Genomic DNA, 25532 nt, shown 5'->3' with positions numbered 1-25532 from the left:
GTTGGTGAAATTGAGATTTGAAAGGTTAAATCAAAGATTGTTTTGTCACCTGTAGTGTTTTCTCTGGTCCACCGTCTAACTGTAGTTTTCTTTTGTACCTTTTTAAAATCCAGATGAACAGGAAGTGGTGGTGGAGGTTCCCAGAGTTCAGAATCCTTCCAAACCACCAGTCATGACCACCAGACCTACAGCCGTTAAAGCAACAGGTACACTTTTTTTTTTCATCTTTTCTACAAGGTCTTTCATTAGGGTCAGATTGGGTTTGTATATATTTTGTTGAATGCTTCGGTGCTGCTTACATTTCTCCCGTAAAATGGAAATTTAACATTTTTGAAAATAAAGTAAATTTTTGTATGTGATGGCTTGCTGGTATATACACTTAAACCAAAGTAAGGTTTGTTGTTGCTTTTTTTTCTGTAGCCAAAATACCTTTTACTATTTTTCTTCTAATCCTAGTTTGTAATTTTCTGGCTCCCCCACTAGTTTGATGTTCTTTAGGGATACCAAGGATGTCTTTCATTCTGTGCATTTCTTTTCCAGCACTATGCTTTGGTTGGTGCCTAGCAAATGTTTGTGGAGCTGAAAATTGCTCTTATTAAATATTTTTTAGGGGCACTTGCCTGGCTCAGTCAGTAGAGCCTGTGACTCTTTTTTTTTGTTTGTTTTAAATATTTGTTTATTCTTAGAGAGGGAGAACACGAGCAGGGAAGGGGCAGAGAGGGAGACACAGAATCCAAAGCAGGCTCCAGGCTCTGAGCTGTCAGCACAGAGTCCGATGTGGGACTTGAACTCACGAACTATGAGATGATGACCTGAACCAAAGTCGGACACTTAACCAGCTGAGCCCCCCAGGCGCCCCAGAGGGTGTGAGTCTTGATCTCAGTGTTGTGAGTTTGAGCCAGACCTTGGTTATAGATATTACTTAAAAGAATAAGTCTTAAAAATAAATAATTATTAAGTGTGAAGGAATATTTGCAGCAGTGGTTTTGTAGATAAACCTGGTCTCAAATTGGCACTCCAGCATTAATGCTAATACCTTGGGAGTGCATTCATCCATAAAATAAATCTTATGGGAGGGCACCTGGGTGGCGCAGTTGGTTAAGTGTCCCAAGACTTGGTTTCCGTTCAGGTCATGATCTGGGGGGTCATGGGATCAAACCCGGGGTCAGGCTCTGTGCTGACAGCTTGGAGCCTGCTTGGGATTTTCTCTTTCCCTCACTCCGCCCCTCCCCTGCTCGCTCGCTCTCTGTCTCTCTCAAAATAAATATTAAAAATAATTTCTTTTTCTGAATCAGCCAGCCCTAAGTTGTTTTGAAGATTAAATTGAACAGGGTACATAAAGTTCAAATACACAGCAAGTGCCAAGAATGTTAGTTTTTGCTAGTCTTTATATATCTTGAAAGATTAAAATATGTTTTGATACTAAATTTTTTTTTAAGTTTATTTTTTGGGAGAGAGAGAATCCCAGGCAGGCTCCATGCCAACGGCACAGAGCCCAACACGGAGTTTGAACCCACAAACTGTGAGATCATAACCTGAGTTGGATGCTTAACCAACTGAGCCACACAGGCACCCCTTGATACTAAATATTTTATAATTGGTAATAATTTTATTCTTTCAGTTTGGAGTTCTGTCCAGACATGACACCTGAGATAATAGAAGTTTGTTCTCCTTTCCTCCCAGTTGCCATGTAAAAAAAATAGGGTCGTTTAGAAAAGCTAAAACTTGGTTGTAAGAGAAATTTCAGAACTAGAAAATACCATTTTATATTTGTAAACTGTGTATGTTATTTTGAGTTTTCTATGATGAATAGAAATTTAATGTTCCAAGAAGAAATTTCTTGAATTGCTCTGTCAGCATTTCAGCCCTTCATGTGCCTTGTGAATAGAACTATTTTCATTCTATCCAACTTCATCCTGAAACATAAGGTATCTGCTTTATTCAGTTCTTAACCTACCAGTTGTGATTCAAACAAAACCCAAAGTGAAACCATTTTCTATTATTTGTATGGCTTCTATAGCTAATAGAGTAGATACTCAAGAATTTTCCTTTTTTTTTTTTAGATGATTTTAAAGAATTTTACCTTTATCACTAGAAACATGCCAGATTTCTTTCCACAGAAATGAAGTATAAATCTTAAGTTGTTAAAGAATGTTTTTATAATACAGTAGAGCACCTTGGTGGCTCAGTTGGTTGGTCAAGCCTTCAACTCTTGATTTTGGCTCAGGTCATGCCCCCCCATCAGGCTCTGTGCTGACAGGGCAGAGCCTGCTTCGGATTCTCTCTCTCCCTTTCTCTCTCTCTGCTCCTCCCCTATACTGATCACAAGAGTTCTCTCTTAAAATAAATAAACTTAAATAATACAGTACAGCAAGCATAGCTAATATTTTCATGCAGAAGAATATTATGGTAATATGCATATGAAATTAAGAAAAATTCAGGGGCGCCTAGGTGGCTCAGTCAGTTGGGCGTCCGACTTCAGCTCAGGTCATGATCTCGCGGTCTGTGGGTTTGAGCCCCGCGTCAGGCTCTGTGCTGACAGCTCAGAGCCTGGAGCCTGTTTCAGATTCTGTGTCTTCCTCTTTCTTTCTGCCCCTCCCCCACTCGTGCTCTATCTCCGTCTCTCAAAAAGAAATAAATGTTAAAAAAAATAATAATAATTTATGGGGGCTCTTGAATGGCTCAGTTGGTTGAGCATCTGACTTGATTTTTTGTTTCGGTCTTGATCCCAGGGTCCTGGGATGGAGCCCCACGTCGAGCTCTGTGCTGAGCTTGTGGCCTACTTAAGATTCTCTCTCTTTTCCTCTGCCCCTCTCCCCTGCTCATTCTCCCTTTCTCACTTGAAAAAAAAAAAAAAACAAAAAACCTTTTTAGGGCATCTGGGTGGCTCAGTCAGTTAAGCGTCTGACTTCAGCTCAGGTCATGATCTCACAGCTTGTGGGTTTGAGTCCCGCATTGAGCTGTGTGCTGACAGCTCAGAGCCTGCTTAGGATTTTGTTTCCCTCACTCTCTGCCCCTTCCCCACTCACACTCTGTCTCTTTCTCAAAAAATAAATAAACATTAAAAAAAAATCTTTCTAGTCAGCTTTGAATATTTTAGAAATTTGGGGTGCCTGGGTGTCTCAATCGGTTAAGTGTTTGACTCTTGATCTCAGCTCAGGTCATGATCTCAGAGTTCGTGAATTTGACCCCCAAGCTCTGCATCTAGCACTGCGGTGATGGTGCAGAGCCTGCTTGGGATTCTGTCTCCTCCTCTCTGTCCTTCCCTACTTGTGCTGTCTCTTGTGTGCACTCTGTGTCTCTCTCTCTCTAAATAAATAAATAAACTTAAATTTTTTAAATTGGTATTTAGTGCAAGAACTTTACCTGTATGCTAAAGATAATGAAAGCAAGATTGATAGGACTAAAACAATGAATGTGAACCCCTATGATAAATGAAGCAACTTAATGTTTATTTTTAGGGTATCTCATGAATTCATTTATGGAATTATGATACAACTAGGTTTTACTTCCTAATAAATCTGTTCATTTACCAAATATTTACAGAGAACATAAGCTGTTGCCAGACCCTGGGAAATTTAGTCTTAGTGATAGCTGAAAAGTTGGCTGGAGTTTAACATTTAATGTATCTGTTACAATAAAATTAGATGTAAAAAGAGAATATATACTTGCTTAATTAAAATTTTTTTTAATGTTTATTTCTGAGATACAGAGAGACAGCATGAGTGGGGAAGGGGCAGAGAGAGAGGGAGACACAGAATCTGAAGCAGGCTCCAGGCTCCTGGCTATCAGCACAGAGCCCGATGTGGGGCTCAAACTCACAAACCATGAGATCATGACCTGAGCCGAAGTCGGACGCTCAACGGACTGAGCCACCCAGGCGCCCCTATGCTTGCTTAATTTTAACATTAGAGTGGCCACAGGTCGTAGAGAGGGAAATGGCATACATAGCAGCATTACAGAAGCTATATCTGATACCTCTTAAGTTTGAGGAAGACATTGAAGATTGGTTCTGGCTGGGTTTTTGTTGTTTGTTTGTTTGTTTTGGTTCTAGCACTTTGATTTCCATTATAATTAGTCCCTTCTTGTTTGAGGAAAAATTGGAAAAGATTTTTAGCTTTGAAAATCTGTTTCATCTATTAAACCCTAATTGGCTTTGTTGCTTCAGATGGACACATAAGTCAACAAATTCCTTTTTTTTTTTAATGTTTGTTTATTTATTTTTGATAGAGAACATGTACAAGCAGGGGAGGTGCAGAGAGTGCCAAGCAGGCTCCGAACTGTCAGCACAGAGCCCAGTGTGGGGCTCAATCCCATGAACCACAAGATCGTGACCTGAGCTCAAATCAAGAGTTGGAAACTTAACCAACTGAGCCACCCAGGCACCCCTATGAATTCTAAAATCAGGATTTACTCTGTGCTATTTTGAAAGAGGATGAGGTTGATTGATTGTGTATTTTGAGAAGGATGTCAAGTAGCTATGTGGATGGTTTTATTAGCTCTAAATGCATATTATAATTTCTATCTCTGTGGTAGTTCAGTGATGACTCATTTTGAGGCTGTGTTCTAATCTGTAAGTAAACTAATTGTAAACTCTGACTGAAGAACAAGGTCATATTTTTCTTCCTGGAGCATACTGGCATTGTTGTCACTAACATTTACCATTTTCTTTCTAGGAGGTCTGTGCTTACTTGGTGCATATGCGGACAGTGATGATGATGAGAGTGATGTTTCAGAAAAACCAGCACAGTCCAAAGAGACAAATGGAAACCAGTCAACCGATATCGATAGTACATTGGCCAACTTCTTAGCGGTTAGTGGTGCTTTTGTTTGGCTTTTTAGCTATTGGAGCCACTTTGGGACCTGGATCTCAAGTGGTTAGCCTGCTTGTCAGTTTCAGTGTTTCCATCTTCTTTCTCCCCTTCCACATCTCTTCCTTAGTCCCTCCCCATCCCAGTCATCTCTTTTTTGTAAAGGTTGTAAGGAGGAGAAAAATGGAGAATTAAAGTGTTTGGGGATCTTTTACATAATTGGAAATTGAGAGTTTTGATTTAAGCTGAGAATTGATCATACAGAATTTTTTTTATGGTGATTGTCATTTTCTCAGTGTTCTAGTTTTGAGGTTATTAATGCATTTGTTACTATTTCCATACTAAAGGAGATTGATGCTATAACAGCACCTCAGCCTACAGCTCCTGTAGGAGCCTCTGCTCCACCTCCAACTCCACCTAGACCAGAGCCAAAGGAATCAGCAACATCTGCCCTTAGTTCTACCACTTCAAATGGAACAGACTCCACTCAGACAGCAGGGTGGCAATATGATACTCAGTGTTCACTTGCAGGAGGTAAGTTTGATACTTTGATTTTTTAAAGAAGTCTGAAGTGTAATTTTCAAAGGTGTTCTAGGCATTGAAATTCCCAAGGATGAAAGCCCATATGCTTTAGCAGACTTTTAACCAGTTGCAATTTTATGCCAAGTGAATAATTAAAGCCATTATTTATTTTATTTGTTTTTTTAATGTTAATTTTAGAGACAGAATATGAGCAGAGGAGGGGCAGAGAGAGGGAGACACAGAATCCGAAGCAGTAAGGCCATTATTTTAAAGGTTCTTTTTTGGGGGCACCTGGGTGGCTCCGTTGGTTAAGTGTCTGAGTTTGGCTCAGGTCACAATGTCATCGTTCATGGTTTTGAGCCCCGTGTTGTCAGTACAGAGCCTGCTTTGGATCCTCTATCTCCCTCACTCTGCCCCTCCCGCTCCCCTCAAAAATAAACACTTAAGAAAACCCAAAAAATTCCAGAATCCTTAAATAATTCTTTGTCTTTTTTTTTTAAATTTTTCTAAATGCTTATTTATTTTTGAGAGAGAAATAGAATGTGAGTGGGAGAGGGGCAGGGAGAGAGGGAGACACAATCTGAAGCAGGCTTCAGGCTCCCAAGTTGTCAGCACAGAGCCCGACATGGGGCTTGAACCCATGAACTGTGAGATCATGACCTGAGCTGAAGTTGGACTCTTAACCATCTGAGCCACCCAGGCGCCCTTGTCAAACTTTCTTAAGTAATTTGTGCAAAAATGATTTGGGAAGGAGGAGTTAGACCTCCAGGGGACATTTGACTGTGTCCCTAGACATATTTGGTTGTTACACCAAGGGGTGGGGAACTGTTAGTGCATCTAGTGGGTAGAATCCAGGATGCTAAACACTACATGGGACTACCCTCACCACAACAAAGAATTATCCAGCCCAAATGTTAACATTGCTAAAGTTGAGGAACCTTGTGTTAGATTGTTAATAGCTTTAGAGCTGAGTTGGGGTATAAAGTGAGAATTGTGGAGAAATTTATGCTTCCTTTTTTAATTTTTAAAATTTTTTATTTTAGGGGCGCCTGGGTGGCGCAGTCGGTTAAGCGTCCGACTTCAGCCAGGTCACGATCTCGCGGTTCGTGAGTTCGAGCCCCACGTCAGGCTCTGGCCTGATGGCTCAGAGCCTGGAGCCTGTTTCCGATTCTGTGTCTTCCTCTCTCTCTGCCCCTCCCCCGTTCATGCTCTGTCTCTCTCTGTCCCAAAAATAAATAAACGTTGAAAAAAAATTTTTTTTTTAATTTTTTATTTTAATTCCAGTATAGTTAACATACAGTGTCATATTAGTTTCAGGTGTACAGTATAATAATTCAAGATTCTATCCATTATTTTGTGCTCGTCAAAGTGCACTTCTTAATACCTATCACCGATTTCACCCGTTTCCCCTCCTCCTGCACCCTCTAGTAATCATCAGTTTGTTCTCTATAGTTAGTCTTTCTTCATTTGTCTCTCTTTCTTTGCCTTTGCTCATCTGTTTTATTTCTTAAATTCCACATGAGTGAAATATCGTATTTGTCTTTTTCTGACTTACTTTTCTTAGCATTATACTTTCTAGCTGTCTGCATTGTTACAAATGGCAAGCTTTCATTCCTTTTTATGGCTGAATACTATTCCATTGTGTATATACCACTTCTTTGTTCATTTATTTTTTTTTAATTATTATTTTTTTTCAACGTTTATTTATTTTTGGGACAGAGAGAGACAGAGCATGAACGGGGGAGGGGCAGAGAGAGAGGGAGACACAGAATCGGAAACAGGCTCCAGGCTCTGAGCCATCAGCCCAGAGCCCGACGCGGGGCTCGAACTCACGGACTGCGAGATCGTGACCTGGCTGAAGTCGGACGTTTGACTGACTGCGCCACCCAGGCGCCCCATTCTTTGTTCATTTATAAATAGGTACTTGGGCTGCTTCCATAATTTGTCTATTGTAGATTATGCTACAATAAACATAGGGGTGCATATATACTTTCAAATTAGTATTTGTGTTCTTTGAATAAATGCCAAGTAATGCAATTACTAGATTGTATAGTAGGGTTTTTTTTTTTTTTTTAATGTTTATTTATTTTGTGAGAGAGGGGGTACTTGTGCATGTGCTGGTGAGCAGGGAAGGGGCAGAGACAGAAGGAGAGAGAATCCCAAAGTAGGCTCTGCGCTGTGAGCACAGAGCCCAACACTGGGCTCAATCCCATGAACCCATAAGATCATGACCTGAGCCAAAACCAAGTTGGACACAACGGACCGAGCCACCCAGGCACCCCTATTTTTAATATTTTGAGGAACCTCTGTACGGTTTTCCACAATGGCTGCACTGGTTTATATTCCAGCCAACGGCGTGGGGAGGGTTCCTTTTTCTCCACTTCCTCACCAACGCTGTTTCTTGTGTTTCTGATTTTAGCCATTCTGACAGGTGTGAGGTGAGACACCTCATTGTATTTTGACTTGCATTTCCCTGATGATGAGTGATGTTGAGCGTCTTTTTCTGTGTCTGTTGGCCATCTGGATGTCGCCTTTGGAAAAATGTCTGTTCATGTCTTTCCCATTTTTATTTGGATTATTTGTTTTTTGCTTGTTGAGTTGAACAAGTTCTTTATATATTTTGGATATTCGCCCTTTATCAGTTATATCATTAATAAATATCTTACCGTATTCAGTAGGTTGTTTTTTAGTTTTGTTGATGAGAAATTTTTGGTTTTTAAAATTTGTCTTTCTTCTAGTTGGAATTGAGATGGGAGATTGGCAGGAAGTCTGGGATGAGAACACAGGATGCTATTATTATTGGAACACACAAACAAATGAAGTGACTTGGGAGTTACCCCAGTATCTTGCCACCCAGGTACAGGGATTACAACATTACCAGCCCAGGTAAGAACAGACTTACAGAAGAAATTACCTAGGAAGAAGTTAGAGTCTTTCTCTTGTTGATAATATTTGTCTTTTGTTTGTCTTACTAAGTGTATATTTATATATATGTATGTATATATATATATATATATTTTTTTTTTTTCAGTTCTGTAACAGGTGCTGAAGCTAGTTTTGTGGTTAATACAGATGTGTATACAAAGGAGAAGAACGTTTCTGTTTCCAGTAGTAAAAGTGGACAAGTCATAGCCAAGCGAGAAGTCAAAAAGGTAAGTTACAACATATCTCATTTGCTTGCTTGCATACTTATTTATTTCTTTATAAATGCTTATTTATTTTTGGCGGGGGGAGGGAAAGAGAGAGGAAAGAATCCTAAGCAGGCTCTTACATGGGGCTCATACCCACAGACTGCGAGATCATGATCTGAGCTGAAATCCAGAATTGGACGCTTAAACGACTTAGCCATCCAGATGCCCCTCATTTGCTTATTTTAAATCTAAAGAACTTGACTCTTGCTCTGGCACAGGTATAGAAGCTTTCTGTTAGTATTTTATAACTGGATGTGAAATAGGACAAATGTTTCTTAAAGCTTTATTTGATGTTTATGTTTAATATGTAGCCCTTATAACAGTTACCCAGTTCATTGGTTCTTCTGGAGCTTTAGGGTGCTACAGAGGCTCATTGGGTCATCATGAAAAGGATGTGGGAGCAGCCAAGCAGGCAGGCTTCAGATCTCCTTCTCTAGTTCAGAATAGTTCTATTTTGGGAACCCACATGTTTTTTTTGTTTTAAGCCGAAATCTAGTTGGACACTCAACCCACTGAGCCACCCAGGCTCCCCATATCTTGAATTTTTAATTTTTTTTATTTAATGTTTGTTTATTTTTGAGAGAGACAGAGCATGAGTAAGGGAGGGGCAGAGAGAGGGAGAGATAGAATCCTTAGTAGGTGGTTCTGAGCTGTCAGCTCAGAGCCTGACATGGGACTCAAACCCACGAACTGTGACATAATGACCCAAGCCAGAGTCAGACGCTTAACCAACTGAGCTACCCAGGGGCCCCATGTATCTTAAATTTTTAAATGATGGGTTTAAATAGGAGGTATATTAACATATATTTTTAGGGGGTGCCTGGCTGGCTCAGTCGGTATAGTATGCAACTCTTGGTCTCAGGGAAGGGAGTTCAATCCCCATGTTGGTGTGGAGCCTACTTAAAAATACATACATACATACATACATACATACATACATACTTTTGGAACAATTTGGTTTTTACAACTCCAGGCGGGAGATAGACTATTTTTCTTTTGAGGTGGACTAAATATTATACCAGTGAAGGAAGTGAGCAATATAGGTATAACAACACATTTCACTTTTCTCTTTGTCACTTTCCTAACATACCTCTGAAGTTATGTCATCTTACAAAAGAGGGTAGAGATTTATCCAGTTACATAGCTGACAAAACTTAGATTTTATTTAATTGTTTAAATCTGCTTCTTGCTAACTTGCCTTTTGACTTGGGAGAATAGGTGGAAGGATATGTGTGAATCGCACCCAGAACTAGGTTCTAGTTCAAACACTGCTTTCCTTGTATGGAAAGATCCCAAATGTCCATCGATGGATGAATGGATAAAGAAGATGTGGTAGATATATACCATGTAGTATTACTCGGCAATCAAAAACAATGAAATCTTCCCATTTACAGCTACAGGGATGGAACTAAAGGGTATTATGCTAAGCACAATCAGCCAGAGAAAGACAAATATGACTTCACTCATATGAGGAATTTAAGATACAAAACAGATGAACATAAGGGAAGGGAAGGAAAAATAATATAAAAACAGGGAGGGGGACAAAACATGTAAGACTTCTTAAAAAAAAAATTTTTTTTTTACATTTATTTTTGAGAAGCAGAGCACAAGTGGGGGAAGGGCAGAGAGAACGAGACACAGAATCCGAAGGAGGCTTCAGGCTCTGAGCTGTCAGCACAGAGCCCAATGTGGGGCTTAAACCCACAAACCATGAGATGATGACCTGAGCCAAAGTCAAGACACTTAACTGACTGAGCCACCCAGGCACCCCAAGAGACTTCTTAAATATGGAGAACAACAGAGTTACTGGAGGGGTTGTGGGGGGGGGGGGGGGTATGGGCTAAATGGGTAATGGGCATTAAGGAATCAACTCCTGAAATCATTGTTATACTATATGCTAACTAACTGGGATGTAAATTCAAAATAAAACAAAAAAAAACACTGCTTTCCTCAAGTAACAATGTTTGCATTTTACACTTGTAAGGAAAATGGTACAAATATATATACTAGTCTGTTGGCCGTTTGTGGTTTTTAAGAACATCCCATGGTTGGGGCGCCTGGGTGGCTCAGTCATTTAAACATCCAACTCTTGATTTAGGCTCAGGTCATGATCTCACGGTTCATGGTTTGGAGCCCCACATCAGGCTCTGGTCTGACAGTGAGGAGCCTGCTTGGGATTCTCTTTCCCTCTCTGTCAGCCTCTCCTCTGCTTGTACATGCATGTGCTGTCTCTCTTTCTCAAAATAAATAAAAAGGAAGGTTGATAATTTAAAAAATATATATATATTTATATATCCAGTGATTGAGGGGTGCCTGGGTGGCTCAGTCAGTTGAATGGCCAACTTTTAATTTCTGCTCAGGTCATGATCTCACACTTCGTGGGACTGTGCCCCGCGTTGTGCTTTGTGCTGCCAGTGGGGAGCCTGCTTGGGATTTTCTGTCTCCCCCTCTCTCTGCCCCTTCCCCCCTTTCAAAAATAAATAAACATTAAGAAAATAATATGCACTAAGTGGTGCAGTTGCTCTGGAAAACAGTGTGTGAAGGTTCCTCAAAAAATTAAAATAGATCTACCCTATGACCCAGCAATAGCACTGCTAGGAATTTACCCAAGGGATTCAGGAGTGCTGATGCATAGGGGCACTTGTATCCAATGTTTATAGCAGCACTTTAAACAATAACCAAATTATGGAAAGAACCTAAATGTCCATCAACTGACAAATGGATAAAGAAGATGTGGTTTATATATACAAGGGAATACTACTTGGCAATGAGAAAGAATGAAATCTGGCCATTTGTAGCAACATGGATGGAACTGGAGAGTATTATGCTAAGTGAAATAAGTCAGACAGAGAAAGACATACCATGTGTTTTCACTCATGTGGATCCTGAGAAACAGAAGACCATGGGGGGAGGGGAAGGGGGGAAAAAGTTACAGAGAGGGAAGGAGGCAAACCGTAAGAGACTCTTAAATACTGAGAACAAACAGGGTTGATGGGGAGGTGGTGAGGGGAAAGTGGGTGATGGGCACTGAGGAGTATACCTGTTGGGATGAGCACTGGGTGTTGTATGTAAACCAGTTTGACAATAAATTACATAAAAAATATGCAGTGATTGAAAAACAGTCATTTTTAGCATGAACAATTGTGTGTGTTATATTTATTCAGGTAAAGTTTTTTTATTTTTTCATTTGAAAAATAAATGAGATTATTTTATTTATAGGAAGTAAATGAAGGAATTCAGGCTCTCTCAAATAGTGAGGAGGAGAAGAAAGGGGTGGCAGCATCACTGCTTGCTCCTTTGCTGCCTGAGGGAATAAAAGAGGAAGAAGAGAGATGGAGAAGAAAAGTAATTTGTAAAGAATCAGAGCCAGTTTCCGAAGTGAAAGAAACCAGTACGACAGCAGAAGAAGCAGCAACAATAATAAAGCCACAGGAAATTACATTAGACAACATGGAAGATCCTTCTCAGGAGGATCTTTGCAGTGTTGTTCAATCTGGAGAAAGTGAAGAGGAAGAGGAACAAGATACCCTTGAATTGGAGCTGGTTTTGGAAAGAAAAAAAGTAAGTTTTTGTTAAGTACATTTTTTCCCCTATTACTATCACACTCTGGGGTCATTGTGCTCTGTTTATAGCCATTGCTGGGATTTTGTTTTTCTCAACCTTTTGTCTACATATGTTTAAGCTGATGCAATAAAAACCTTAACTATCGAGTTATAGTTTTTTTGGTTCCTGATGATGCTTTTGATAGTTGACTAATAAAGACTGACATTGCTCTGATTTAATGATAGCTAGATACAGTGAGGAATGACTATCTTTGATTTAGACTCTTAACAAATGAGCATAGTAGATTCTTAGTGATAACTTGGTTTTTAAATTAAAGTACAGGTTGACTTCTAGTGATCACCTGTGGCGTTATTTAAATAGTTAAATGGGTCTTATAAGATAATAGATTAAGAGAAACTCATAATTTCATGTGCTTCCTTTCAAAAAAGATGGTCCTCAGGAAATTTTCTTGATTGAGAAGTTGATTTTTACAATTTTCTGCCCTGATTTTTCTTTTTCTTTTTCTTTTTCTTTAATGTTTATTTTTGAGAGAGTGTGAGTGAGCCAGGTAGAGGCAGAGAGAGAGAAGGAGAGGGAGAGAATCCCAAGCAGGCTCCATACAGTGCTCATCATGGACCCCCACACGGGTCTTGATCCCACAACCACGAGATCATGATCTGAGCCAAAACCAAGAGTCAGACACTTAACCAACCGAACCACCCAGGTGCCCCTGCCCTGATTTTTCTTGAAACAGTTTTGTCTGCTGTTTGGAGTATGAATCAAAAATGTAACAGGTGTTATAACAGCAATATCTCCTTTAAGCTTTTCCACTTTTGAAAAATTTAAAGCTATCAGGGACAAGCTACGTTAGACTCTATCTATTGTGTTCATGTATTAGAAACTTTGTCTCAGTGAATCTCTAGAACCTTTTCCCTTTCAAATTGGTATTTGTTAACTACAATCATGAATAAGTGCTGAGTAACGAGCATAATGCTTGGCGCTGATGGAAAAAAATGTATTAAATACTTCTGTCCTCAAAGGATTTTAATTCTGATAACACACAGTTATCATTCTTGGTCTCACAGATGCTTAAGTGTTGACGAACAGGTTATAACACTCTAACTTTGTTGTCATGTTCATTGTAGGCAGAGTTACGAGCCTTGGAGGAAGGAGATGGTAGTGTGTCAGGGTCTAGTCCATGTTCTGACATCAGCCAGCCAGCATCTCAAGATGGAATGCGTAGACTTATGTCTAAAAGGGGGAAATGGAAGATGTTTGTTCGAGCTACCAGTCCAGAATCTACCAGCCGGAGTTCTAGCAAAACTGGACGAGAGACTCCAGAAAATGGGGAAACTGGTAATTTGTGTTTTACGTTAAATTTGTAGAGTTGAAAGATACAAAGGGGAAATCCTTAGCCTTGTTTTGTTTTGTGTTTTGTTCCCTTTTCAGCAAGAAGGAGGTAGCACTTGCATCCTTTTATGGAAGTGCTGGAAAGGGAGCTTCCTTTCACTTCTTTAACTGCTCTGTGAAAAGTAGAGAAGTGAAAGGAAGCTCCCTTTCCAGGAGCTTTGGTTGGGGATTCACTACTGATTGGGGACTACCTCTCCCTCAAAAACAGAAAAGCAAGATTCACTCCCTTTTTAAAAATCTTGGTACGGTAACTGCCTTATCTGTATTTTTTTTAAACATTTTATTCATTTATTTTTGAGAGAGAGAGTAGGACAAGCAAGGGAGGGACAAAGAGAGGGAGACACAGAATCTGAAGCAGGCTCCAGGCTCTGAGCTGTTAGCACAGAGCCCAACGTGGGGCTCGAACTCACAAACTGCAAGATCATGACCTGAGCTGAAGTCGGACGCTTAACCCACTGAGCCACTCAGGTGTCCACTGCCTTATCTGTATTAAGTCCATGAGCTCTCATTAGCTCACTGTTTCTGTTTGTAAGCAAGGCAGGCAAGGACTACCTCTGCCAAGCCCAGCCTCCTCTCTGCTCTCTCTCTGGTTTTTTGTTTAGATAGATTAGTCTTTTCATGAGGACCCAACTTATCTCTATTCAGGGTAATGTAGTAGAGACCCTGCTGCATCTTTCCAATCTGTTAATAGAACAAATATCTTAATCTCCATTTGACCCTGATTCTTTAGTGGAAAATTAGCAGTAAGATTTGAGCACTAGACCTTAGTTTGGTGTACTTAATGAAAGATACTTTTATGGGTTATGGTCAAAATACGATAAATAAACAAAAACACAGTAATAAGTAAATGCAGACATCCTTGTTTGAGATTTTTTTTCAATCATATAGAAGAATATGAAGTGAAAATCTTAAAGTCCCCCTTCATCTTTTCCCAATTTGCATTCCTTACCTCTGAAGTCCGTTTTCTCTGTCCTTTACCTATATCTTTCCAGACCTTTTCCACTGTATTCATTTGTGGTTGTGTGTATATGTGTAATCTGGACATGTGCATGTGTAATTTTTGCCATAGATGAGATTAACCATGTGGATTGTTAAACATACTTAAAGTGTAAAATTACTGTTTTTAACCACCAAGTACAAAAGATATTTTTATTTAACTCTTCTTCATCAGTGGACATTTGAGTTGTGTCCATGTTTCACTTTTAAAAGTAATACTGCAGTTGTATTATTAGGTAATACCAGCAAGCCATTCAAGTGTCCATCCAGGGTAGAATGGATAAATAGTAGTGTGTTCTTGCAATTGAATACTAAGCAACGGTGAAAAAAGGTCAATGGTCTACAGTTAATATGCATTAAAATGAATCAAGAAACAATAGTGTTAAATTTAAAAAGCTACAGGAGAACACATATGTTTGTATTCTCTGTATATAAGTTGGAAAATCGTAAAAAATATTGTGCTTAAAGATCTTTCCATGATGGAACTAGAGGAAGGCACTTAAACCACAAGGGTAGAGATCACGTCTGATGTGGATGTGATGGCAGAGGCACTGTGAACTTTAGAAGTGCCTGTGATAGTTTTCCACTAAGCTGGGTTGTGGTTTCTTGAGTGCTCATTTCATTCTTTATATTTATTATATACATACAGTACTTCACAATAAAAACAATGTTGTAATAAACATCTTGGTATATATATCTTTATGCAGATTTTAGTGTCATTATAGATTCCTAGCGATACAATATTATTAGGTCCACGGGTATATAGATCCTATCTAATTGCCCTTGGAAATAGGCAAAAGTCTTAGAACACTAGTAGTGCTTTAAATTGTTAAAGTCTTTTACCTGCCAGCAAATGTAAGATGTCTAATATACAAATGAATTACAAACTGGTAAGTGGGAGGGAGAGATTTGGTTTCAAACAATTTTTTTTTTTTTATTTTTACATTTACTTTTGATAGAGCACAAGTGGGGGAGGGGCAGGGAAAGAAGGAGACACAGAATAGGAAGTAGGCTCCAGGCTCTGAGCTGTCAGCACAGAGCCCGACGCGGGGCTCGAACCCACTAACTGTGAGATCATGACCTGAGCTGAAGTCAGACGCCCAACCGACTGAGCCACTCAGACGCCCTGGTTTCAATTTGAAAACGCAGAAGGAATATTAATAAGAGCAAGGCCATTATATGATAAGATTAAGTACTTAATATAAACTTTTAGGCCAATAAAAGTTAATGAAAGTGATGTTAAAAGTCACATTATTCTTTACATCAAAGATTAACCAGAGTCAAGAAAAAGTATTTAAATTTAGTTATTTCTTAAATCACTTGATAGCCTCATGACAGAATGATTTATATCGTATATGTGGACTAGTTTGATAAGCACACATCTAGGTGGTAAGCAAACATAACAGAGAGGTGGTAAGCAAACATAACAGTTCGTGTCTTTTACTCCATTTAAGTTGATGGTAAACCTGTTCTCTTTCGAAGTTTCCCAAAGAGACATCACCAAGCAGAAGAGTAGTTTGGTCCGATATAGATTGTCTACAGGTCTTAACCAGTTTAGAAAGGAGTTTATCAGGTAGTTTAAAATTATTGCTGCTGTGATAGTGAAACCCTTTTTTTCAAAACTCATATTGTGAAGAACCTTTATGTATCCCAGGTTTGATAACCTAGCTTTTATAAGTAATTGAAGTAATGGTATCCTGGAATAGATTAGAAAAGATAAATAGATGAATGTGAAAGGGAAACTGAAGACTACAGGGTAATGTGGTAAAACAGATTGTTATTTATAGACATTTTAAGAAAGGGGATTATAGAGGATAAGGTTTTTTGGCTTTTTAAAGACAGGTAGATAAGTCATTACGGTTTATTTAATAAAACAGGCAAAGGAAAAAGAACACATTTTTTTTCAGATATCGCTGCTATAGGAGTAAGAAAAGTTACGTGATGTACTATATTAGTATTCCTTTTGAATTAATTTTACATGTTTTCTTTTGTAGTAATTGGTGCTGACACTTCAGAAAAAATAGATGAAAATTCAGACAAAGAGATGGAAGTCGAAGAATCTCCAGAGAAGATAAAAGTACCAACAGCACCTAAAGAAGAAGAACAGGATTTGAAAGTATGTATTTAACATGGCTTGACAAATTTTTAAAAAAATATTTTTAATGTTTATTTTTGAGAGCGAGAGAGCGTCCAAGAAGAGGAGGGGTAGAGAGGGGGGACAGAGGATCCGAAGTGGGCTCTGTGCTGACAGCAGAGAGCCTGATACAGGGCTCAAACTCATGGACCGTGAGATCATGACCTGAGCCAAAGTTGGAGGCTTAACCAACTGAGCCACTCAGGCGCCCTGACAAATAGATATTTTTAAAGTTTGTTTTTCTTTTGAGAATGAGTGTGTGCATGAGCAGGGGAGGGGCACAGAGGGAGAGAGAATCCCAAGCAGGCTGCACACTGGCAGGGCAGAGCCCAAGGCAGGAGTTGATCGCACAAACTGTGAGATCATGACCTGAACAGAAGTCAGGAGTTGGATGCTTAACTGATTGAATCACCCAGGCACCCGGACAAATATTTTTAAATTGGGCAACCGTTAAACTACATTCTTTGTTAGCAAGTACTGAAAGTAATCTTTGCTATCTCCAAATATAAGTCATTTATTTAGTTATGTGAAAAGGTCATATTTCAGGCTGTAACACTGAATTAGAAGACTGACTTGATGTAGAGAAATTACCTACAAATAAATTCTAATGCTTTAATTGCTTTCTTTTAAAAGTTACGCCTTCTGGGGCGCCTGGGTGGCTCAGTCGGTTAAGCATCCGACTTCGGCTCAGGTCATGATCTCACGGTTCGTGGGTTCGAGCCCCGCATCGGGCTCTGTGCTGACAGCTCAGAGCCTGGAGCCTGTTTTGGATTCTGTGTCTCCCTCTGTCTCTGCCCCTCCCCCACTCGCACTCTGTCTCTCTCTGTCTCAAAAATAAATAAACATTAAAAAAAATTTTTAAAAAATAAAATAAAAGTTATGCCTTCAGGGGCAACTAGGTGGCTCAGTTGGGTAAGTGTTCGACTTCTGCTCGGGTCATGATCTGATGGTTTATGGGTTTCAACCCCACATCAGGTCTTCTGCTGTAAGCACAGAGGCCACTTCAGATTCTCTGTCTCCCTCTCTTTGCCCCACCCATGCGCACGTGCCCATGTTCTCTCCTCTCTCTCCTAAATAAATAAACATTAAAATATGAATAAATAAAATTTAAGCCTTCATTGGAAAGCAATAATAATGTATCAATGTAGGCTCCTGTAGTTTGGAAGTACTGAAGAGACTAAAAGTCACAAATTTAATTTCTTCGTGTACTTCTCTTTACATAAAGGCTAACTCGGTTCCAATTTTATTTCTAGCCTAGTGTCAAGAGAATTGGACCATATAAATATGTGGCTATTTAAGGATGGTCTGTTGGAAAAATCACATAGTACATTCTTTTGACTCGAAAGAGTTTATCCAGTCACTGGCTAGTGTACAACCATGTGAAAGGGAGTGGGAGAATTAATTTTGTTCAGTGCGTAGCTGATAAAAGCACTTAGTAATAATTAAATGATAGTTTGGACACTATTGGGAGTTACATCATTTAGCATCTATTTTCACCTGTTGAATTCTATATTGTCTCAAAGTATACATTCAATTTCTCTAGGCTTGTCCTTATTTATCACTTGTTATGTAAAGTATTTTAACGTAAATTAGAGTTTTCTACGTAACTAGAAATTTTTGTACGTAACTAGAAATAACTAGAGTTATTTTCATGACTGTTCAGATGCAACTATTTAAGAAGGGCTGTTTCTAGGCAGACCCTTTTTTTTAGTATGTTTAAGAACAAAATAGTTTACATAATACAGAAAAGTATTGCTGATTCAATTTTATTTTTCTCTTTCTTTCCCACATTACAGTTTCAGATTGGAGAACTGGCAAATACCCTGACAAGTAAATTTGAATTCCTAGGCATTAATAGACAGTCCATCTCCAACTTTCATGTGCTGCTCTTACAGACTGAGGTAATTTAGGCATTTATGTATAGTTGGTCTTTGAGTAAAATGCTCTATGTGTAAGGCATTTATCTTATTTTTCTAATCCTAAATTAAAATTTTTAACATTGGTGCAAATTTGAACGACTAACCCAGGAAACAAAACTGTGTATTAGCTAAAGCAAAACGTAACTATGAAGATAAATACTAAGATTTTATGTGTGGGGATACCACCTTCAGTAGGCATATATTCTATTTTATGTTTAAAAAATATTTTTTTATACAAAAATGCTGATTCAAAGGGGCACATGTGCCCCAATGTTTATGGTAGCACTGTTAACACTAGCCAGATTATGGAAAGAGCCCAAATGTCCATTGACAGATGAATGGATAAAGAAGATGTGGTATCTGTATACAATGGAATATTAGCAATCAGAAACAATGAAATCTTGGCATTTGCAACAATGCAGATGGAACTAGAGTGTATTATGCTAAGTGAAATTAGAGAAAGACAAATATATGACTTCACGCATATGTGGAATTTAAGATACAAAGCAGGTGAACATATGGGAAGGGAAACAAAAATAATATAAAAATGGGGACAGGGACAAAACATAAGAGACCCTTAAATATAGAGAACAAACAGGGTTGCTGAAGGGGTTGTGGGTGGGGGGATGGGCTATAAATGGGCAAGGGGCATTAAGGAAGACATTTGTTGGGATGAGCACTGGCTGTTACATATAAGGGATGAACCACTGGATTTTACTCCTGAAATCATTATTGCACTATATGCTAACTAACTTGGATGTAAAATATATAAATAAATGAATGAATGAATGCATTAAATAACACAATGAGCCTAATAACAGATTTACATCAAACTAAAAATAAAAGTTCGGAGTCCTTTTGTAACCTGAATAGTTTACAACATGGTAAAGCAGGATTCAGTAAGGAACTCCTGTAGGAAGCATACCTCCCTAAGTATTGAACCTTTGCTTTTGATTACTGAACCAAATGAACTCTCTATCAAAAACTAAAATTGCTAGGGAATTAATATAGTCCAAAGGAGAAAAACAAAACTGCTACTCATTTTCACAGATACTGGAGAGCTGGCAGTATAAAAATGTACTAAGGTCCAATCTTGTTTTTCAGAACTGTGTAGAGCAAACTATTTTATATGAAATTAAGACAGTATTTCTGTGCGTTTTGGGTCTACTTTCCTTTTGTGAGAGTATAGCAATACAGTTGTGGACCAGAAGACCTATCCCTTTTTATTTCTGTCCTCTGATGTAACAGTAAGCCTTTTAACTTATTTCTCTGTTTGTTGATTCTAGACTCGGATTGCAGACTGGAGAGAAGGGGCTCTTAATGGGAACTACCTTAAACGAAAACTTCAGGATGCAGCAGAACAACTAAAACAGTATGAAATAAACGCCACTCCTAAAGGCTGGTCCTGCCACTGGGACAGGTACGCACTCTTCTCCCCTTTTCACCTTTCACCTTTGACATCTCAGACATGATTTGTGATCACCACCACCTGACGACATGACAGCCTGTCCGGAGACTGAGAGCAGCTGCAGTTAGCGGTGCTGGGCAGGCAGAGCACCGCAAGCACTTACAGTTTGGGCCAGCCACACGGAGAAACAAAAAGCAATGTTTAAAGTGTTCCATGTAACGGATTTTTTCCCAAGATGGACAAAGCTGGTTTTTACTCTCCAGAGTGTTGTTGCACGGAGTAGGGCGGGCTTGGGGGTTAAGCGCATGCGAGAGCTCTGTGCGCTTTACAGGACCTCTGGAAGCAACTACTCCTGATTAACCTCGGTGAAGTTAAGGAAAGCTTCGTGCCAGAAGATGTGAATGAAGAACAAGATTACTATCTTCTGCCAGCAGGTCAGATGAAAACATTTCTTTTTATATTTGGCTTTTCTTGATTTTTTTTTTCGTTATTTGAAATCTTTGCTCTTTTATTTTTCAGCTCCCAGATCCTCTCCCTCTCTTTAGCTTTCACTGTGTTTGATATCAAGAGTATGAAATGTGAATTCCACGGTCCAAGAGGGGAAGAGTCACCTTTCGCAAACTTCGTTGTTCTCTTCTTTGGAAGGGAAATTAGTGTTCTAGGAGATTGAGTCCCTTCGTTAATGAAACTTGAAACCCTGTTAAACATTGGCAAAAAACAAAACAAAACAAAATGTGAGAGGTGTTTTCTAAGTCATCTGTTGGAGTGAGGGCTCAGGGCTGTATTCACAGAGCTGCTGGCAGTGCAAATAGCTTTGAATTATCCTTGGTTCTTCATCCTCAATTGTCAAAGCTCTTTGTTGCCTTTGTGAATAGCAGTCCATTAAGAAGAGGTTCGTCCCTGTGAGAGCAGACTGCTGTCCTGGGACAGGACCAAACGGAAGTGTCTTTGTAGGAGAATGGGTCTTAAAACGTGTGTTTTCTTTCTTGTAATTTAGGGATCATAGACGATATTTCTATGTAAACGAACAGTCGGGCGAGTCTCAGTGGGAGTTCCCAGATGGTGAGGAGGAAGAAGAAGAAAGCCAAGCACAAGAAAGTAGAGACGAGACTCTTCCTAAACAGACCTTGAAAGACAAAACTGGCACTGATTCAAATTCTACAGAATCTTCTGAGAATTCCACAGGTGGGACAATTTACCCTATACTAATTGGAGAGAAATACTTTTGGAGAAAAAAAGATTTGTGTTAGTTGGTACCATAAAAGAAGAAAGTAATTCAAATCATAGCGTAAATTTCTAGCTAAAAAATAGTGGCTTAACATAAAAATGCAAGAGTTAATACTGAAGAAAACTAAGGCAGGGACTGCTTAGAAATCAGCGGACTATTAATATCAGACTTTGCTAAAAAATAAAATGATGAGCCAGTATATTTTGATTTTTAAAAGATTGTCCCATAAGAGCTTTCATCTGCTTTCTAGATAGGATGCTCCCGATTCAGGAATCATTTAATGTACCCAATTAGATCTAACAACAACAAAAAGATTGTCCTATAACCACTCTGTCATGGCACAAAGCCGTGTATCCACTAACAGGAATGTTAATGTTGAGGAACTAGTAGCTGAATTGTCAATATCTTTGTGGAGTGATAATAGATTTGTTTTCCCTTTCTGTAGAAAACTTAATCTGTAGATAGTGCAGCCTCATTTTTCCACTCCACTATTCTTACAAGTATGGTTGTTGTAAATCAAAATACTCTGAAGAAATGGTATGAAACTAGGACCATTATTTCAGAGAAGCAAAATAATCATTGGAAATTGCCAACAATATTCTAGCATAAAACAATCAGGATGGCTCAACCCAGTAAATGTTCTCCTAGAGGTCTTTAGTTTTGTTGTATACATTAACTTATTTTTACTCATGTATTTATTTTTTGAGAGTGTGGGGGAGAGGGGTAGAGGGGAAGGGAGCATTTTAAGCAGGCTCTGTCCTGAGCAGGGGGCTCGATATGGAGCTCAATCCCATGACCATGGATCATTATCAAAATCAAGAGTTGGATACTCAACCGACTGAGCCACACAGGCACTCCTTATTTTGTTGTATAGGTTTTTAAAAAGGCTTTCATAGCTCCTTAGTTAATAGGAGCTCCTCTAAAGAGGAGTGGCTTGATTTCCACATCTTGGAAGATGCATTTTTCCCCCTCTAAATCCACCATTCTTGGAATGACAGAAATAAGTCAATAGTGAAGCCTAGTCAAGGCTATGATTTTTCATTCTAAAAAACTAGTAGCTGTTTGTTAAAATGACAGTACGTGAAACAGGAGTCTGTGATTTGGCTTTTAAAGTAATAAACATTTAAAGGTAAAGGCATGGAATTTGTTGGTAACATAGGGAGTGGACAGCTGAATTCTTTTGTCCTCTGCTTACGAAAAATGACGTTTTGTATTCTGTTGCTCCCTGATCCCAATTAAAAAGTTCTGATAATGTACCGAATGAAACTGATCGTGTTAGATGATTTTTTAATTTCTAAAATAGCCTAGGGGCAGTTATCAGATCACTAAACAAAAAGCCACATTTGGCTGCAGTGATAATTTTGCATGAAGCAAAAGGGTGGTTTTATTCTACTTACTATTTCAGAAATACATTTTCTGAGTTACAGGGTGTCTTAATATTTTCACAAAGGGATTTTCTTTTGATTACTTTCCTCATTCTTTTCTTTTGGTAGTAATGATAGATATGTCTAATAAGTTAGTTTTATCATGTTAACTGAAGTTAGTCCAGTGAAGGCTTGATGGTGGTTCCGGATAGGAGATTCCACTCCTGACTGCTGTCTAATGTCCCTTTCTTGTATGTTACAAAGCTGAGTATTCTAGAATTACCAACTCTTAGGTGTTTTGGTGAACACCTTAGAATTATTTTCTCACTTTGTTGAAGACACATAAAGTTGGGTACTGTCTGGTTAAAGGAAGACTGAGACATTCCTATCTGAGTAGAACAATTATGCTGTAGGAAAAAGTCACTGATAAACTGTTTATATTCTTAAGCCTCTTTAATGAGAGCCATTAAAACTTGATAATCTTGATCTAAGTAAAACGCAGATCTTGTACTAAGGTTTTTGGGATTTAAGAGCAATACTGATGGCTATTTAAGCCTGTCAAGAAAGTTTAGTATATTCACTTTGTCAGCCCAGTAGTGGTTAAAATCATGTTTTAAATAAGAAAAATTACTATACTGTGGGGAGCAAGGAAGTTTCAAACTTCTGTTCATTTCAATCTTCGTTCATTGTTTGAATTTAACAACCTGTCTCTAAAGATGAGTGATATTTCAAGATACCTACTGTGTCTGTCTTATTAGGCTTTGTCACTTTGGTTAAATTCAGTTGCTTTTCAAAAGTCTATGGAACTATTATTTATACAGTAACTGCTAAACTGGCCTCTTGGTTCAGAATACTAAGCAAACATTTTCTCTTTGGAGAAATACAGGAAAACAGTAAAGGGAAGCTTGCCTAGAAATAGAAAAAAACAGGTTCTTGAAGAGCAAAATTTGTATCCCCACACTATTCTAAGCCTGTAACTTTCAAATTTATTAGCATATAATAAACACTGTGTTTACCTCTATGTTTTTAATTTTAATTTTTTTTTTAATTTACGTTAAGTTAGTTAGCATATATGCAATAATGATTTCAGGAGTGGAATCCATTGATTCGTCCCTTACATATAACACCCAGTGCTCATCCCAAAAAGTGTCTTCCTTAATGTCCCTTGCCCATTTAGCCCATCCCCCCACCACAACCCCTCCAGCACTCCTCAGTTTGTTCTCTATATTTAAGGGTCTCTTATGTTTTTTTCCCCTCCCTGTTTTTATATTTTTGCTTCCCTTATGTTCATCTGCTTTGTATCTTAAATTCCACATATGTGTGAAGTCATGATATTTGTCTTTCTCTGACTAATGTCACTTAGCATAATACACGCTAGTCCCATCCTAAAAAAATTTTTTTTTAAGTTTATTCTTTTTTGAGGGAGGGGGAGACAGGGACAGAGAGAAGGGGACACAGAATCCAAAGCAGGCTCCAGGCTCTGAGCTCAGCACAGAGCCTGACGTGGGGCTCCAACTCAAGAACAGGGAGATCATGACCTGCGCCAAAGTTGGCCACTTAATCAACTAAGCCACCTGGGTGCCCCCAAAACTGTGTTTTTTAATCTCTCCTTGGATTTCAGACTTGAAAGTTCGCTTAAATGGCAAAATATACCAACTGAGTTATATTTAGAAATGAAGAGAAGCATCGTGTAGGAGGAGATCTATTAATATCCAAACTTTGTGTTTAAGCTAAAGGAAGCTATCAGTGTTAAGACACAGCTTTTATGTTTTGAGCAAACTTAGTATGGGATTCAAATATTAACTAAAAATGCTCCTTGTTTGCTGCTAAATTTATCTCCTTATTTACACAGTTTAATTAATTCTGATTATCTTTGCTGGAGGTTGTAAACCCCATTTTTAACCTTGAACCTGTATTTCCTTGAGTTGCTTTGCATAGTAGCACATTGCCATCATAAACATTTCTGTGTTGCATTGTGATTTTAGACGAGAATGTGTAAAATTTAGCTTATTCATTTACCTACCAAATGTAGTTGAAGGTTTAGTAGAAGGAAGTTTGATAAATTATTAATTCTCAGTACTTATTACCCTAGTTCTGATGTAATCTTGATGTTCTATTATTATGTAACATAGTAAACTGCCTGGCCATACCCAAACTTTATTCATCTAAAGGTCAGTGTATAAATTCACATTAGATATGACCAAGTAAAAAAGTTTAATGAGACTTTTGAAGTCTATTAGCTGGAAAACTGCATTCTTGTTTTCTGGTGAATTTTTTCTTTCAGTGCTCCTTTCCTTTGCTAAGTAAGCAGCATCTCAGAATAATTACAGTAACCTTGTAAATCCTATTCTTAAAATCTTTTGTGTAATATTTTTACCTGCTCCATAAAAAGTAAAGCTATCCTTATAGCCAAATGGTTCATAATGGCTTAGGTTTTATCTTATTGAGGACAGCATGGTGTCTTCAAGCCAAGTAAATAAAGGGTTTTATCCTTGTCATAGAGACTTTTGTTTATGGTATATGGTTATACCATCACTTTTGACCATGAAATTTAACAGGTGATTGCATTTGGATCTCTATTCCATGAAAAGTGAGATTTATTTTTTGTACTATTAAAAAAATTTTTTTTTCTTAATGTTTATTTTTGAGACAGAGCATGAGCGGGGGAGGGAGGGGCAGAGAGAGAGGGAGACACAGAATCCTTAGTAAGCTCTAGGCTCTGAGCTGTCAGCACAGAGCCTGATGTGGGGCTTGAACCCACAAGCCGTGAGTTCATGACCTGAGCCGAAGTGGGACACTTAACCAACTGAGCCACCCAGGTGCCCCAAACTGAGATTTATTTAACTGTGATTTCTAAATCTGTTAGATCCCTGGTATTTCACCAAGACTTCTTGGTAAAATAGCACTAGACTAGGAGTCAGACCTAGTCATTGAGAGCTGTATGATCTTGGGCAAGTCATTTCCCTCCTGGGTTTCATTACCTTTGAAATCAGAGAGTTGAACTAG

General features: G+C 38.6%; 1 protein-coding gene across 2 annotated transcripts in view; it reads left to right on the top strand.

Moving 5' to 3' along the window:
• The window catches only part of FNBP4 (formin binding protein 4), a 42490-nt gene that overhangs the window by 1420 nt on the left and 15538 nt on the right, over nucleotides 1-25532 (top strand). For both annotated transcript variants that reach the window (XM_047069989.1, XM_047069988.1), the window contains exons 2-12: nucleotides 114-206; nucleotides 4677-4813; nucleotides 5159-5345; nucleotides 8072-8219; nucleotides 8365-8485; nucleotides 11744-12085; nucleotides 13213-13423; nucleotides 16468-16589; nucleotides 18404-18508; nucleotides 19813-19946; nucleotides 20932-21119. In XM_047069989.1, the coding sequence (XP_046925945.1) occupies nucleotides 114-206; nucleotides 4677-4813; nucleotides 5159-5345; nucleotides 8072-8219; nucleotides 8365-8485; nucleotides 11744-12085; nucleotides 13213-13423; nucleotides 16468-16589; nucleotides 18404-18508; nucleotides 19813-19946; nucleotides 20932-21119 (1788 nt within the window). The remainder of the gene's footprint in view (nucleotides 1-113; nucleotides 207-4676; nucleotides 4814-5158; nucleotides 5346-8071; nucleotides 8220-8364; nucleotides 8486-11743; nucleotides 12086-13212; nucleotides 13424-16467; nucleotides 16590-18403; nucleotides 18509-19812; nucleotides 19947-20931; nucleotides 21120-25532) is intronic.

This window comes from Lynx rufus, unplaced genomic scaffold (genome assembly GCF_022079265.1).
Source record: "Lynx rufus isolate CCGP_SWC_20201006 ecotype Redwood Valley unplaced genomic scaffold, mLynRuf1.p SCAF_9, whole genome shotgun sequence".
Taxonomy (NCBI): domain Eukaryota; kingdom Metazoa; phylum Chordata; class Mammalia; order Carnivora; family Felidae; genus Lynx; species Lynx rufus.
This window is presented reverse-complemented; position numbering and strand designations above follow the sequence as displayed.